This window comes from Balaenoptera ricei, chromosome 7 (genome assembly GCF_028023285.1).
Source record: "Balaenoptera ricei isolate mBalRic1 chromosome 7, mBalRic1.hap2, whole genome shotgun sequence".
Lineage (NCBI taxonomy): Eukaryota > Metazoa > Chordata > Mammalia > Artiodactyla > Balaenopteridae > Balaenoptera > Balaenoptera ricei.
The window spans coordinates 34,148,388-34,164,117 of NC_082645.1; the positions used below are offsets into that span (position 1 = coordinate 34,148,388).

The 15,730-nt window shown below is 36.5% G+C and overlaps 1 protein-coding gene across 1 annotated transcript in view; it reads left to right on the top strand.

The window, feature by feature from the left end:
- Positions 1-15,730, top strand: part of ARHGAP15 (Rho GTPase activating protein 15) — a 609,009-nt gene that overhangs the window by 65,448 nt on the left and 527,831 nt on the right. Inside the window, exon 3 of the mRNA XM_059927125.1 lies at positions 10,980-11,048. Within this exon, the coding sequence (XP_059783108.1) occupies positions 10,980-11,048 (69 nt within the window). The remainder of the gene's footprint in view (positions 1-10,979; positions 11,049-15,730) is intronic.

Below are 15,730 nucleotides of genomic sequence, written 5' to 3' on the forward strand. Positions count from 1 at the left end.
ATACTTTTTCAAATTATTCAAACTTACTGCTTCTTTGACTAGTTCTCATTTAAGTATACATCTAACCATGGTGCTAACTTGAAGGTCAATAAGAAAAACAGGATGAGGGGTCTGTCTTTTATGAAAATGTGCTGCTTTTGAGAATTTTTTTTTTTTGATAGGAAAAAATGGCAGATTTTCTCTTGTAAACCGTATGTTCTTGCATTTCTGATATCTGGAATCAGTAGCTTGCCAGAAACGTTCCCAATCAAAAGCCAGACTAACCCATGAAGGTGTCCAAAGAAGTCTGTTCTGATTACTAAAGATGTTGAACTAGTCCTGACTTCAAACAGTAGATATTTCCACACTTTAGTGGTGTATGACAGCTCTATTCATTCCACAATGTCAAATTCTTTGGTTTTGGCCATTGGGTATTTACGCATTTCTGGCTAGGGAAGCAGAGAAACCTAATTTGATTCTCAAGCCAAAAGTTTTTAGGCCCTGTTCCTTTGGAACTTGGACTGGAGGATTTTGGCACTGCATAAAGACAAGGACAGAGCAAGTAGTCACACATAACTAACTGACTCAACAGAACATATTCAGGGAGAAAGATCATGCCTACACATTGGATAACCATTCTCCAAGGCAGACTGACAACACCCTGGATTCAATCACCCTTAAATAAACACACAAGGAAAGCAAGGCTTTAACATACCTTCCGGCACTGCTTTCCAAAGCAGCCTGATTGGTTTGAGTGCCATAGGCCAGGCTGCAGATGCAACCATTACTGTTGTTCTTACTTATGTCTGTCTGCTGTCTGCTAACAAGCATTCATATGCTTTGGATCATTAAAGTCACAACCTCCTATGCCAATCTATTCCTCTCCACGGATTTCCTGTAGATTGGAAAGAGAGATGCTATTTTCTGTTTCTTTTTTCTCTCTGTTAGGACCTCCAGTAAGGGTTATTTCTGAGGTCTGAATATTGTAGCTTGCACCCTTGCCCCCATTGAGCATATAAATTGTGTTCCCATTAAGCTTGTTCTTTTTGCCTGATTTATTTTGTTTTCTGTTGTACGTGCCTTTTCAATGCAAGGCAAGTGATTTGTGCTGGAGCTGCGACAGACAAAAAATGCTGTAACTTAAGCTATTTCCTGGTGCCATTGCTATCTGTGAGAGATCTGCCGTACTTACACCCTTGCTAAATTTCTTCTGACAGACTCCAGGTGGTCGGGATTTTCACAATCCATCCCATTTCTGAATTAGAACTTGCCATTTGGGGCTCTGTGGATTCTTCCCTCTCATCTTAACTGTTGGTAGCAGGTTGAGTGTATTTGTATATCTACCTGTAAAAGGCCACATGTGTCCACAGGTATAATCAGAGGTAGAGAAACATAAGTTTCTCTTTCAGAGGAGGCACAGAAGACAGATACTGGAGAGAGAGAGAGAAAGAAAAAAATTGTCACTTCTTGTAGTATTATGCAGGCTGCCCATCTAAACCCATCATTGCCTGGCACCTACACACTAAGGGCAAGGATCCAGCCAACTTGTGAGTGGGCACCATGCCATTTGAGCAGATGGGCATGGAAGTCGGCAGCCAGTAGACCATGTATGTGCATCAGCAGTGGGTGTTGAGGGCACGATTCCCAGAGGAGAATGTCCTAACAGCTGTCTGGCCTGAGCCAACGTACTTACGACCAAGGAAAAGTGCCATCCTTCAATCCTGCTGAGTTGGATTAACCTTCAGAACTAATCTGCTTTTTCGGCAGTAGAAGGTGAGTTTGGGGTCTATGAAAACCTCAAAGAATAACTGAAGAAAGGAAACTGGAAAGATACAATTATTAGACATTCACTAAAGATGCCAACAACATTCATATGCATGTTTTAAATATTTGACCAAAAGTCCATTAATTCTTGAAAGAACGTCATAGTTATTAAAAGCTTTGCCTCCCACAATGCTTTTAGAAGTGACCTTTCGACACAGGGAGAGCATTTTCAGTGAGTTACATAGTACATTTCCATCTTTGCACTAAGAAAAAATGATGTGCAAGGAAAGGTGTCAAAAGACTGTAGAAATCTGACTGTGGGTAAATGTCTTTGTCAAACTTTACATATCATAGATCAAACTTGATATATCGTGGATTACAGCTTTCCAAAGAAGAGAATTTCTTCTTTAGTGATTGAACATATACCTGAAAAAGTAAGAAGTAAATTTGATATTTCAACTTAAGCCCTTCTGGACAATGAAAGAGACTGAAATATGAGACTGAAAATAAAGCCTGTTTCTAATCTGTTGAGTATTTCCAGACTGTTAAACATCATGAAATTAGATATAGTTTGTTTCTGCCCAACATAGCCAAATGGCGATTTGACAATGATTTGTTTCATTTAGCTAAAAATAGGTAGACCATTTTAATAATTTAGACCCTCAATAACTGTTTATTTGTTTTCTATTTTCCTTTGTTTTGAGGTTTTGTGAGATAGTTTTCTTGGTATTGTTTTCTACTGCCTTGAATCTTTTTATTTAAAAAATAACATATGACTTGCCATTGTGGAGAAAATATCTGTTTGGCCCAAGTGTTCTAGATACCCATCTATATTTTCTTAATCTATCTAAACGCTTTCCTTTTATTTACAGAGGAAATATCTCTGTATGGAGAGTAAAAGAGATGAATAAGTTATTTTATCCGCTAATGGTAGTAACTTTAGCTCTGGCTCTAATGAATTATCTAATGTATTAGATCTAATACCATTGGTAGTATTATGAGTGAAATAAGATGTTTCTGTGTCTATTTGGCCCTTATTTTCTCATAGCAATTTGGAAATTCATGGCTAAATATATATGAACCTATAAAGAAAAAAAGTAAGCTAAAAATTAAGACAATACATAAATGCACTTTACATGAAGAAAATGTAAAAACTTGTATTACCCAGATATCTCTGTGTTTCTTGCTTCTGGTAGTTTTTATCTTACAAGCGCATTTGAAGGCTAAAATTGTGGAGCGTCCAAGTTCCATATGAATGATACCTCTCAGTCTGATAAAATTCTTGGAGAGAAACATTCTATTGAAAGTATGCCAAAAAAAAAAAAAAAAGGAGAAAACTAAAACAGTATTTAGCAATAAACAAGGAAGTGTGCGCTGTATATAGTTCATTTTTATTTAAACAGGAAAGTAAGAGGCAGTTTGATTTTCTTCTTGGAGGAACACACATGTTTGTGACTAAATAAAGGAGGGAAAATATAAAGGAGTTAGAATCATTCCAGCAAGCACTTACCTTTGGCTATCTGGGATAAGAATATGTGGTTGAAGCTGAATTTCACTCGACTAGACTTATGCCAGGATTGAAAGGCTGGTGAGAGCTTCAGGTGCCCCAGATGCTGACTAAAGAATATTCAAGAAACTAAAAAAAAAAAAAAAAAGCGATAAACTTTAGTATACCCACCAAAAGGTTTCTGAATCTTTCCCTTTCATTTTTTGCAGGGGATAAAAGAGATGAGAGTGTCAGATTTCTGACTGACAATGTACAACCAAAAAAGGTTTATGGAAAAATTTTTTTAAAAAGACATTTGCTTATGCCCAATATGGTAATTGAATGATATTGTGGGCAGATGGAGGAAGAGACTACAAATGTTAAACAGTATACTGTGGTACATTAATAAGGAGTAAAACAAGATTTGGGTTTTCCATGGTTTGTGTCATTACCTCTCATTAGGACTATGAAGGATACATTTAGTTAGTGGTAGAGTAATTATGAGGCATGTGTAAATTTTATATGTGCCTACAAATATGTAAAGTTAGAATATTAAATGCATGATAAGGTAATGTCCTTATATGTTCTTAACTTCCTTTTTTTTTTTTCAAAATCAGTTACCTACCACATACACATGATTGAAAAAATAGAGCCATCACTTAGGTTGATGTTTATTATTTCTAAACAACTAAATTGTTGTGAGTTTAAGAAATACTGGCCACCTCTCCACATTCCAAAAAAAAAAATGCTTCACTAACTTTCCTTAATTTCTGATTGTAGTAGCTTTAAGAAAAAGAACTTGCAAAACAAATGAAGATTTGAACATAAGACTTGGGATACACCAAAAGCAAACAAGCAAACAAACAAACAAAAACTCTTGAGAAACTGAAGATAAAAACTAAACTTAACCAAAAATTTATTTCTGTTTTTCATCCAAGTATCCAGGGAGGTTGCTAACGGGAGGTATGCCTCAGAAAATGTACATGTCTGTGAAAATGTTGGAACTAATGCTTTTATTCAAGTGATTTTATTTCAATTCTAAGCCACAAGATATAAACTTTCATCAAAAATGGTAATCTATTTAAAATCAGAGCTATGTGGAATGTTTCATGTTTATGTATAACTCTCATAGTAGATGCTCCTAAACAAGGAAAATAATATGCTCAAATTCTGTTATTTTTACAGTTTGTAATATATCAAGTACTAGACCCACCCATCAGTTTCATATTTTTTAAATAGTTAAAAGAAAAAAGGAATGGAAGAAAAAATGGAGACAGTTTGAAAAAGTGACTTTTAATTCCTTTTCTTGGAGGAAAAGGTATCTGAAAAACTTAATTTTGATGCTTATTCTAATAAGAACAAAAAGGAATTTAAAGGAAAATACGCATTACACATCTTGAATACTTCATTTTCCACTTCGCTTTGCACAATTAGAAAGCTAAAGTACCTGGGGAGGGCAGAGGAGTGGAAGCAGGGAGCATAGTGGGCAGTGATAAAGGAGAAAACTCATAGATTTGATCTAAAAAAGTTGCAGTGATATATAATATTAACCTAATTTTGAGTTCAAAAAAATCCAAGTCAAAAGATATTTGTATTTCTGTTTTTTTCAATGGTAGCTACAGATGATTTCTATTTACTGGAAAAATAAATCAATAGGAAGATGGCATCACTGAAAAAAAGATAAGGTCTGACATTTTTTTTTTTTTCTCCTCAAAGGAAGGGTTGCCATCAACTCATGTATTTATTATGAAAGCTCAGTTGCTTAAGATGCAGAATACTGTGAGAGAAAAAACAGTTTAAGACATAACCATGTCACCTCAAAAGAAACTGTTAAGTAGCATTCTTAATAAATAGGCTGGAGAAGTGTGGAATTGTTAAGGCCTCTTTCTGCTAAAATGCTGGAAGTAAATTGACAGGTAGCAATTCATAAAATTCTCAGATGGGAATTAAAAAATGATATTGAAACCAATATTTCATAATTTAAGAGTAAAAGAACTAGCAAAAAAAAATCAGGCTATAAACAACTTAAATATGTGGTGGGTATACATACATGTTCACTTATGTTTAGAGGGAAGATCTGTATACTATTTCAGATTATTTGGAGACATAAAAAGAAATCAGACATACATAAAAATCATATTTTCAGGCTTCCTCAGAAGAAATACTTCTGTATTTCACAGAGAAAATAATGTATTAAAATTTTTATATCAAGCTACTGCTAATATTTTGACTTTTATTTTAGGTTTTCAAATTCAATGATTAATTAACAGTTCCTGCAAAAGTGAAAAGGATCTAAGATTAAACAATGGAGCCCAACCTTGCCAGTATTCTGAAACTTATCCAGAAGCAATTTACAGAACAAGATGTAGGTTTTTTGATGTCAGGTACATTTAAAAGTTCTGATATCCAGAACTTTATCCAAAATGAAGGATTATCCAAAATGAAGTATGTGCTCTCTTTGCAATACTAGTATTAGAGATATTTTATAATGTCAACAAACAGGTACATTTTAAGCACCTGCTATTAGAAATTACTGGCATATGAGTGTAACTAAACATGAAATGTTTACTGGCTAAAATGAATGGTTTATAAAAAATCTATGGAAAAGAATATAAAAAAGAATGTATATATATGTATACGTATATATACATAAAAAACTAAATCACTTTGCTGTACAGCAGAAATAAATACAACATTGTAAATCAACTGCACTTCAAAAAAAAAAAAACTTATGTCTTAAGTGGGACTGTTTCTCAAGAGAGTGTCCCATAAAAATTTGCAAAATTATCAGATACTGCTAATAAGCTATTGATAAATAATTACATAAACTGTAAGATTTTCTCTATTTATACTGTGGCTTAGGAGAATCCTTTTTTCCCTTCAAACTTAACCTCATGAGACTGTGATTGACCTCAAATTTTCTTTACAATTATAATTTCAATTAAGTATGTCACAGAAACACAGCTCTTTTGAAACATCCTAAGTTTTTCAGATATCCATGCAAGACAACTGAGCAGCTTTGGACCCAGAATTTCCTAAATGATAAGTCTCAGTCAGCATAATCTGATTTGGCATAACATATTTCTGTACCTAATGCTTAACTGAGAAAGACATTAAAGCAAAAGACAGGTGATGAAAGTTCTCTTTTCTTCCATATCTTCATAACTTGATTGAACATGATAGATTAGCTAGCTTATTGATTTAGGAATGATCAGCAATATTACTTCCCCTAAAGGAATAGTAAGATGATTCATAACAGATTTGAAATCTGATTTCTAGCTTCCTGCATAAATGTGTACAAATTTGTAAGTTTGGCTCTCTTCAAATTTCTACCTTAGGAATATCCACTTATGCACACAGGGGATCTCTGTAGTTCCCCAAGAATTTAGTGACTGTCTTTATACATATACATTTATATTTCTGGAAAAACAATAAAGTGCAATAGCTGAGGGCTTAGATCCACGTTAAAACATCACCCATGCTTTCACTAGCTGTGGATTTTCAAAGTTACTTTAAAGGTATGTGTCTGTGTTTCTACCTTTATGAAATATATGTTATTGATCTCTTAATGTTTGGGTGATAATTAAATATTTTAGTACATGCAAAACACTTAGAACAGTGCCTGGCAACTAATAGGCACTCAGTAAATGTTAGCAGGCAGTATTATTGTTGTATCATTTCTAAAGTTGAATTCTTGTTTATACAATGGAACCAATGGTTTCCTTCAAGGGTGGTATGCGCTCAGTAACTGGTCACTTCTGATTCCATTTCTTCCCATTAAAATTTGTTTCCCAAACTTCAGTCATTCACTTATTGTGTTTGTGCTTTTTTCCCCCACATTTCATATACTTAAATAACTTTATATTAATGGAAAATGTATTCATGTCACTAATAAATGGCTCTGATGTGATAAATTTTTCTACTAAACCTTAAGATTATGTAAATAATAATTAAAATTGAAACATTCATCAGCTAAAATCATCTCTTGTACCCCTGGCAGTATGTACACAACACATTTTGAATCATTGCCTTATAAGAAAGCTTTCTATAGGTGACTAGAAGGGAATATTTAGAGGATTATGGACCACTATGCCCATTAAAATCCAGTAGTGATAGGACAAAAGATGGCATGGACTTGGCCATAGAAGAAATGGTAAAACTGACACAAGTGAATGCCCAGGTGCCTATTCATTGGTATCGTGGAGACATTTACATACTACTGCTTTCTCTAATATTTCAAGCTTGAGGTACTTTACATGCCAAAAGAATGACTTTTACGCCAAGACTATAATCCAGCAAGAAAATGGAACAAGAAAACTCCCTCTATCCCAGAATTCTCTGACCTTTGTAAGCTGAATATGACATGTATACTAAATTTTCACTGAAGATTATAAATCTTAGTATGAGTAATAGTTGAGAGTAGTAAATTCTAAATGCATAGCAATATAAAACAAATTCTATTTCCTTAAGAGGCTTAAATACCAAATATATGTATATTCTCCCCCTGCTGAGAAGCTGAAATATCAATGAATAACAGGTATGAAGTTTTGGTTGCTAGGATTTCTCCCATTAACTATTATTCTGTTCACAGCTTTCTTATGCAAAAGACCTTTCATTTCAACGTTGATTGAGTGTCAACTATGGTTATCTTAATTATGGTAATGTTAACACCTATAAAATTCTCTAAAATACATGATGGCTCCACAAAATAGTTTATTTCTCGCTATATAGAAGTTCGAAGGAAATTTTCTACCTGAATTCTCTGTCCTCACTGCAACTTTTCTCTAAGTATAAAATTATTCCAAAATAAAAAGTTTACTAAATAAAACAAAGTGAGTTTTCCTGGCCTGTGCTTGGCTTTTCTTGACATGGTGATTCAGGGCCCCCAACTTGCATCTTTGTCCTCCCATAAGGCCTCGGTTAATGTTTACTCCCAGCCAGTATACTAGGAAAGAGAACATTGCGGGGGGAGCACTCACTGGTTAATAGCCTTGGAGGGGGAGTGGTTCTCATTGTTTCTGCTCATTTGCCTTTGGTCTGAAATAGTCACGTGGCCACTCTTAACTGTAAGGCAGGCTGAGAAGTGCAGTCTGGAGATGTGCCCAGGAAAGAGAGCACAGAATTCGGTGAGTGACCACCAGGCTCTTCCTTCCTCCCATATATCAATTTGCACCTGTCTTCCAACACTTAGAAATACACCCATACACCTCCTCAAAGGAGACAACCAAAAGTCCCATCCAGTTACTGCCTCAAGCTCCAGTTCCAGAATCTCTGGTGATAAGTAGCTTTCTCCATCAGGCCCAAATTTTCTCCAGGGTGTTAAGAATTTAGAACTTGAAAAATAAGCTCTCTGTCCTGCTTTCCCCATCATATCCAATAGACAATGGTGGAGCAAGAACTTGATACCTGGAAATAAACAAACAAACAAACAAACAAAAATCCTCTCATTTGTAAAGGAAAGAATGGTAAATGGCCAACAGTCTCTGGACCAAAGTGATGATTGTAATCCTTCTGGGCAGGTCCTGTGAGACCCTGTCCTGGCAGTAGAGACAGTTTCTGGCTCTTCTTTCTGGGAGAGTTTCCCATATCCATTGTTCTCCCGGGTTTCTGGCTCTGCTTTCTGGAGTCTCTTCCTTCCCCATTATCCTTCTTGGGCCACATCTGAAGTGGGCATTGAAGAGAATGGCTTCCTTGAAGGTTGTACTGCCTTCATAATTCAGTTTTTGTGGAGCAAATGTGGGATTCAGGGATTGAATAGAATCACAGGGTTTTTAGGCCAGGTTTTTGGTTTCTTTGGGAATACAGTTCCCTCAAAATCTTAGTAGACATTGATCTAATCCCCTCAGTCTTTTGCATGTGCTGGTAAGCAGAGTCAAAGACATCCAAAGTTCTTTTCTAGACATGGTACTTGAGCCTGCTTTATTTAAAGATTCCTCGCACTCACGTCTTTCTCTCTCTTTGTCTCTCTCAGTCTCTGCCTCTGTCTCTTCCTTTTTCTTCCTACTGCTTTGTCCCAACCCTTTCCACTCTCTCCTTCATTCAAAGTACTGGAAAATTCCTGTTTAGTGAAATAGTGCTCTTAATGAGAGCTTCTACTTAAATTTTCAAGATAATGATTTTTAATTATAAATTCCTCCTTTTTTTTAAAAATTATAGAATCTGTCTATGATGCTTCTTCAGGAGAAAGAACAATAAGGCATTTAAAACAAATTTGTTCCAAAAGCACTTATTGTGTGATTATTATATATTTATATATATCTGGATAATAGTAGAAGACAGGGAAATTAATAGCACATTAACTCTGAAAAAGCTGAGTTCCTAACATAGCATAAACACAAAGTGTTTCAATATTAAATATTTTGTTCCAGTTATTACTACAGCATTGCAGACCACACTGAAACATAGAGGTGTAAAACAATGATTTTTTTTTTTTTTTAATTTTTATTTATTTATTTATTTATTTATGGCTGTGTTGGGTCTTCGTTTCTGTGCGAGGGCTTTCTCCAGTTGCGGCAAGTGGGGGCCACTCTTCATCGCGTTGCGCGGGCCTCTCATCATCGCGGCCTCTCTTCCTGCGGAGCACAGGCTCCAGACGCGCAGGCTCAGTAATTGTGGCTCACGGGCTTAGTTGCTCCGCGGCATGTGGGATCTTCCCAGACCAGGGCTCGAACCTGTGTTCCCTGCATTGGCAGGCAGATTCTCAACCACTGTGCCACCAGGGAAGCCCCTAAAACAATGATTTTTTTATGCTTATGGAATCTGGTCAAAAATTCAGATAAGGCACAACAGGAACGCCTTATTTCTCCTACAGTGTTTGAGGTCTCTGCTGGGAAGACTTGAAAGCTGGGGGTGGTTCAATGGCTGGAAGAAGGAATCATCAGGATATCTTTATACTCACATGATTGGTGGTTGATACTGGCTGTCTCCTGGACAGCTAGTCTGTCATCTAGAAAACTTACGAGGTCTCTCCCTGTGGTCTCTCTGTATGGGGTGATTTGGTAACTTTTTTTTTTTTTTTTCCCAATCCATAGCAAATTTATTACTCAATAGCCAGTGCCACATCATAGCATCACCCAGAGCCCTCACCTTCCCTCCCCACCTGTCCCCGAGGGTACACCCGAAATGGAAAAAACAAAAGTAAACTCAGATCTCTGCTTTTCCTCTGGAAAAAGGGATCTTGGCCCCGGAAGCCCCTTTCCACAGGTCTCAGCAGGCAAGGGAGCGGGCACCTCCTGTGCCCAGAGAGCAGGGCTCCAGGCTCCAACAACAGAGAGAACATGCAGGCAGGAGCAGAGAGAGCCCTGTGTCTGTGGAAGAAAATGAGCTGGGAGTATTCCAAGAGAGCAAGGGGGTAGTGCGTGATATTTTTATGCTCTAATATTTGGAGTCCATATAGTATTACTTCTGCCATATGTTTTGGTTAAAGCAGGTATAAAGGTCTGCCCAAGTTTGAAATGAAAGAACATAGACCCCACCATTTGATAGGAGGGGTGTCAAGGTCACACAGTAAGAAGACCACATGCAATATGAGATATTGTTACAGCCAGCCATCTTTGAGTACACATCTTACTCAAATTAATGTCCAAAACATTTACTTCCCATTTAAATCTACTTTATTCATCTTTTTGAATGAATCTGAATATGGTTATTTTCATGTGCACTTTTACTAAATTACACTCTTTTAAATCATTTAAAGTTTTTTTTTAAAAGAAAAATAGTATAATAGTATCAAATGTCACTGTTTTTTCAGGTATCCCGGCACAGAAGGAATCATTCACAGCATGTCTTGAAAGATGTCATTCCTCCACTGGAACAATTGGTAAGTGATTATTTCACTTCAATACTGTATTATTTATCTACTGCTACAAAATAAATTACCTCAGAACTCAGCAACTTGGAACAGCACATATTATTCTCTCATGTTTCTGTGGGTAGGGAATCTGGGCATGACCTAGCAGGGTCCTGTGGCTCAGAGCCTTCCAAAAGTTTGCACTCAAGGTTTAAGCCAAAATTGGGGTCACATCTGAAGGCTTGACTGGGGAAAGATCTGTTTTCAAGCCCAGGTACATGGTTGCTGGCAGGATTTAGTTCCTTCAGGGCTTTTGGCCAGAGGCTACTCTTACTTCCTTGCCACTTGGGCTTTTCCAGCATGGTGGCTTGCTCCTTCAAAGCATGCAAACTGAGAAGACGAGAGTCTGGCTTATTCTGCTCCAGCCAAAATGACCTCCTTACTTTTTCCACAGGGCCGTTTCTCCTTTTCTTTCCTCTGCCTGATACAAAATAGTTCATTTGATGCCCAGAAATTTTTAAGGCTCATTCGTTCCTTTTCTTTGCATCTCTGTTCAAATATCACCTTTTAAGATAGCTCTTCTCGGGCTTCCCTGGTGGCGCAGTGGTTGAGGATCTGCCTGCCAATGCAGGGGACGCGGGTTCGAGCCCTGGTCTGGGAGGATCCCACATGCCGCGGAGCAACCAAGCCCGTGAGCCACAACTACTGAGCCTGCGCATCTGGAGCCTGTGCTCTGCAACGGGAGAGGCCGTGACAGTGAGAGGCCCGCGCACCGCGATGAAGAGTGGCCCCCACTTGCCGCAACTAGAGAAAGCCCTCGCACAGAAACGAGACCCAACACAGCCAAAAATAAATAAATAAATAAATAAATTAAGATAGCTCTTCTCTAATGTCCCCTAAACACAAATGAACAAATTTAAAAACCCACCATTTCTGTCCACACTTCTTTTCTCTTACCCTAATTTAATTTTCTCCATAGAACTTGCCACCATGTGGTATACTCTGCAGTTTCTTTTTATTTGTCATCTCCTTAGAAAGTTCTGTGAGAGCAGGGTTATTGTCTCCTATGTTTATAACTATTCCCATGATTATAACAATTGCTAGAACATAGTAAAATCTCAGTAAATGTGTGTTAAATGAGTGCACAAATGAAATAGTTAATGACATTTTTTTAAATTTCCAAGCTCATAGTACACAGATCTATACTTATGTACTTTCTCTTCATTATCTCATCATATATCTTGAAGTCCTACTTAGTCATTTGTTCTTAGCGCATCTTGGTGTCATCCTTGAAATGAAATATCCCAAGTTGAACACACCATCACCATCTTCCCAAATTTATTCCTATTTCCATTGACCCCCATCTCTATTTTTTTAATAGCTGTTAAAAACAAAAAACAAAAAAGTTAGCTCTTTTTAATAGAGAAGACTTTTTTTAAAATTTTATTTATTTATTTAAATTTTCATTTTATATTGGAGTATAGTTGATTAACAATGTTGTGTTAGTTTCAGGTGTACAGCAAAGTGATTCAATTATACATATACATGTATTTATTCTTTTTCAAATTATTTTCCCATTTAGGTTATTACAGAATACTGAGCAGAGTTCCCTGTGCTATACAGTAGGTCCTTGTTGGTTATCTATTTTAAATATAGTAGCGTGTACATGTCAGTCCCAAACTCCCAATCTATCCCATTTCTATTAGTAGCAAACGTTTATCTAGGCTGAGAACACATTTTCTTTGGATCCTTTATTTTCTCTATGACCCTTCACATGTCAACATTTTCTGAGGTGGTTTCTCTACAATGGATGTGGTGGCCTCATTTTTTTCTCCATGTATACAGGCACACCCTTTCTGAGGCCTTCAAATGCTTCTGGTCTCACCCCACTGTATCCCACCATGCCTCTCCCACTGATCCTGTGCTACTGTACAACCTTCCACACCAACCTTCTTTAAACAGTACCTTCATTATTTCATTCTCCTTGTCAGAACTTTCAACAGCTTCCTATTTTCTATAGCATCAAGTCTATAGACTTCTCTCACGGCTCTGATTTACCTTATTTATTATCTACTGCCAAATACACAACCTCAAGCCAGCAATAGTAACATGATTAAGACATGGTTCTCACCCTGAAGGAGTTTGGATTTTCTGTAACAATTATAGTTCCTTCATCTCAGCACTCTTTTGTGTTGTTCTCTCTTATTTCATGGGTAATAGACTTGTACCATGGCTAGACTATAAATGCTTTGAAGTTAGGGGTCATGACTTGTATTTTCTTTATTATATCATACTTCCCCTTACATTGCTTCTGGGACTAGGGTTTGTTCAGAAAAGACATGTTTGTCAATTGATTTAATGATAAGATATTAAAGATTTATTAAAACAATATTGTTGATTTTGGAGATTAATAAATATATGACTGCTATTCATAGTGAAAGACATTTTAAAATTTAATTAGATATAACAATATCTTGTTTTCAAAATTAATCACTTAGGTTTCAACTTAGAGACCATTTTCCCTGGAAAGTATTTCTTTGCTTCCTCAACTTTGAATCAGGTAGCCCTTCTTTATTCTACCTTCCTATAGCAGCTTGGCCTTGCCTCTGTCTCTAAATTGCCTCTATCTCTAATCACACTAAAATTGCCTGTTTCCTTTTACATGTCTCTTACTGCACTATAAGGTATTTGAGGGGAGAGCTATGCTTCACTTACTGTTTATTATTAAAACTTCATAGAAGGCCTGGCATAGTACAGCTGTACAGTGAATAGAAAGTAATTGTGTTTCTTTTCTATAAATTTGCCTTACAGAACATATAAAGTACATATAAAGTGCTCTATTTTAAATATAGCACGTGCAAATGTTTCTCTGAAGTGTTTGATGAAACATGGCAAAAGTTAGACTGAAAATGAAGCTATATGAGCGTGTGTGTACGTAATATAAATATATATGCAATTATATATAATTTTACATGTACAAATATATATGGATTGTATTTGAAAAATGCCTTAAAGTGTCTCAAAATTTTTACATGAAATATATATTAATTATGAATTTTAAAAATTAAAATTATGGTCATTACTTAAATTTAATCAATAACTAATGGTATATTTGTGCTATGCCTATACATCAAGCATAGGCTAATATTTAAAAAATTAGAATATTCAGAAATAGTTTTGTCAATTTAACTTCCTACCTTTAAGGTTATTTGTTGGTTTGCTGGCCTATAATTATGTTTTGACTCTGTAGCCTCAATTCTCAATAAATGAAACTCATTTTAAATATCTCAAATTATGGATAGTTTAACTAAAAGAAGATATATCTATGTGCTCAATACTCTATTCTAGGTCAGATAACCTTGTAAAAGTGGCATTGGGAAGTACTGCTGATAGAAGGAAAAAAACCCAGTAATTTGTTGACCTCTTCAGTTTGCAGTCTCTCTAAATCTCTTTCTCTGCATCCCTCTCTCTCTGTTACTCTCTCTGTCTACACAAGCACACACACTCTCTCTCTCTCTCTCTCTGTCTCTAAACTCTACTGGAACTACCAACCAATTTACTTCCTATTCCTGAGTTGGGTTTCCCTGGACCCTCTCTTTGAGTACTTGTTTATCTTGCTCTGTCTTGTGAACAGAGGTTATGTTCAACTTTTATTCATCAATCTCTACTTGAATTAAATTGCTTATTTGATGTTACTTTAAAGACAGAAATGATTATCTTTCCCCCACAAGTCTTACTTATGACTTACTTCATTATGGTAGACAATGCCAAAATAACCACCAATTCCCTCAAACAACAAATTCTGATTAATTTTTTTAAAAATTTCATTTACTTATTAATTTATTTTTGGCTGCGTTGGGTCTTCGTTGCTGCCTGCGGGCTTTCACTAGTTGCAGCAAGCGGGGGCTACTCTTCGTTGCAGTGCACAGGCTTCTCATTGCGGTGGATTCTCTTGTTGCAGAGCACGGGCTCTAGGAGCACGGGCTTCAGTAGTTGTGGCACGCAGGCTCAGTAGTAGTGGCCCCCGGGCTTAGTTGCTCCGCGGCATGTGGGATCTTCCTGGACCGGGGCTCGAACCCGTGTTCCCTGCATTGGCAGGCGGATTCTTAGCCACTGCGCCACCAGGAAGTCCCTCTGATTAATTTTTAATTATCCGTTACTGTTTACATCAAGACTTGAATTATTTTCCAGAACCTATAAAGCTGTCTTTATATTTGACTAATATAACTGTATAATTATTTTTAACCTAGATTCACATATTTTTTCCACAAATCTGACATGTTCCTTCATCTCTACATCTCTTTTTCTTTCCCTCATGCCTGCCTCGGTGTTGTTTCTGGAATCATCCATAGGTTCTGGCAGTAGTTTCCCTTGCCAGTACCTACCAGGATCAACTACCATATATAAAATGATATACACCAAAACACTTTAGAAAATAGTAAAATCCTTTAAGTTGATGTTATTACTCATTATTTTTACTATATGGATCTTTGAGCTTATTTATATCCCACATTTTCTGCTATAAATCCCATTTCCTTTATCTCCTATATTTAGAACTTCCTTGAACAGTATCCAGCAATCATGGGAGGCTTTGGCTTTAAGCACAACTGGCAAAAGTATCCTATTCGATGCACTCCCTTTGGAGAAAAGTAATTCACTTTATGACAGCGGAGTCTGCCATGGTGGATGCTCCCATAGATGCTGTCACCCTT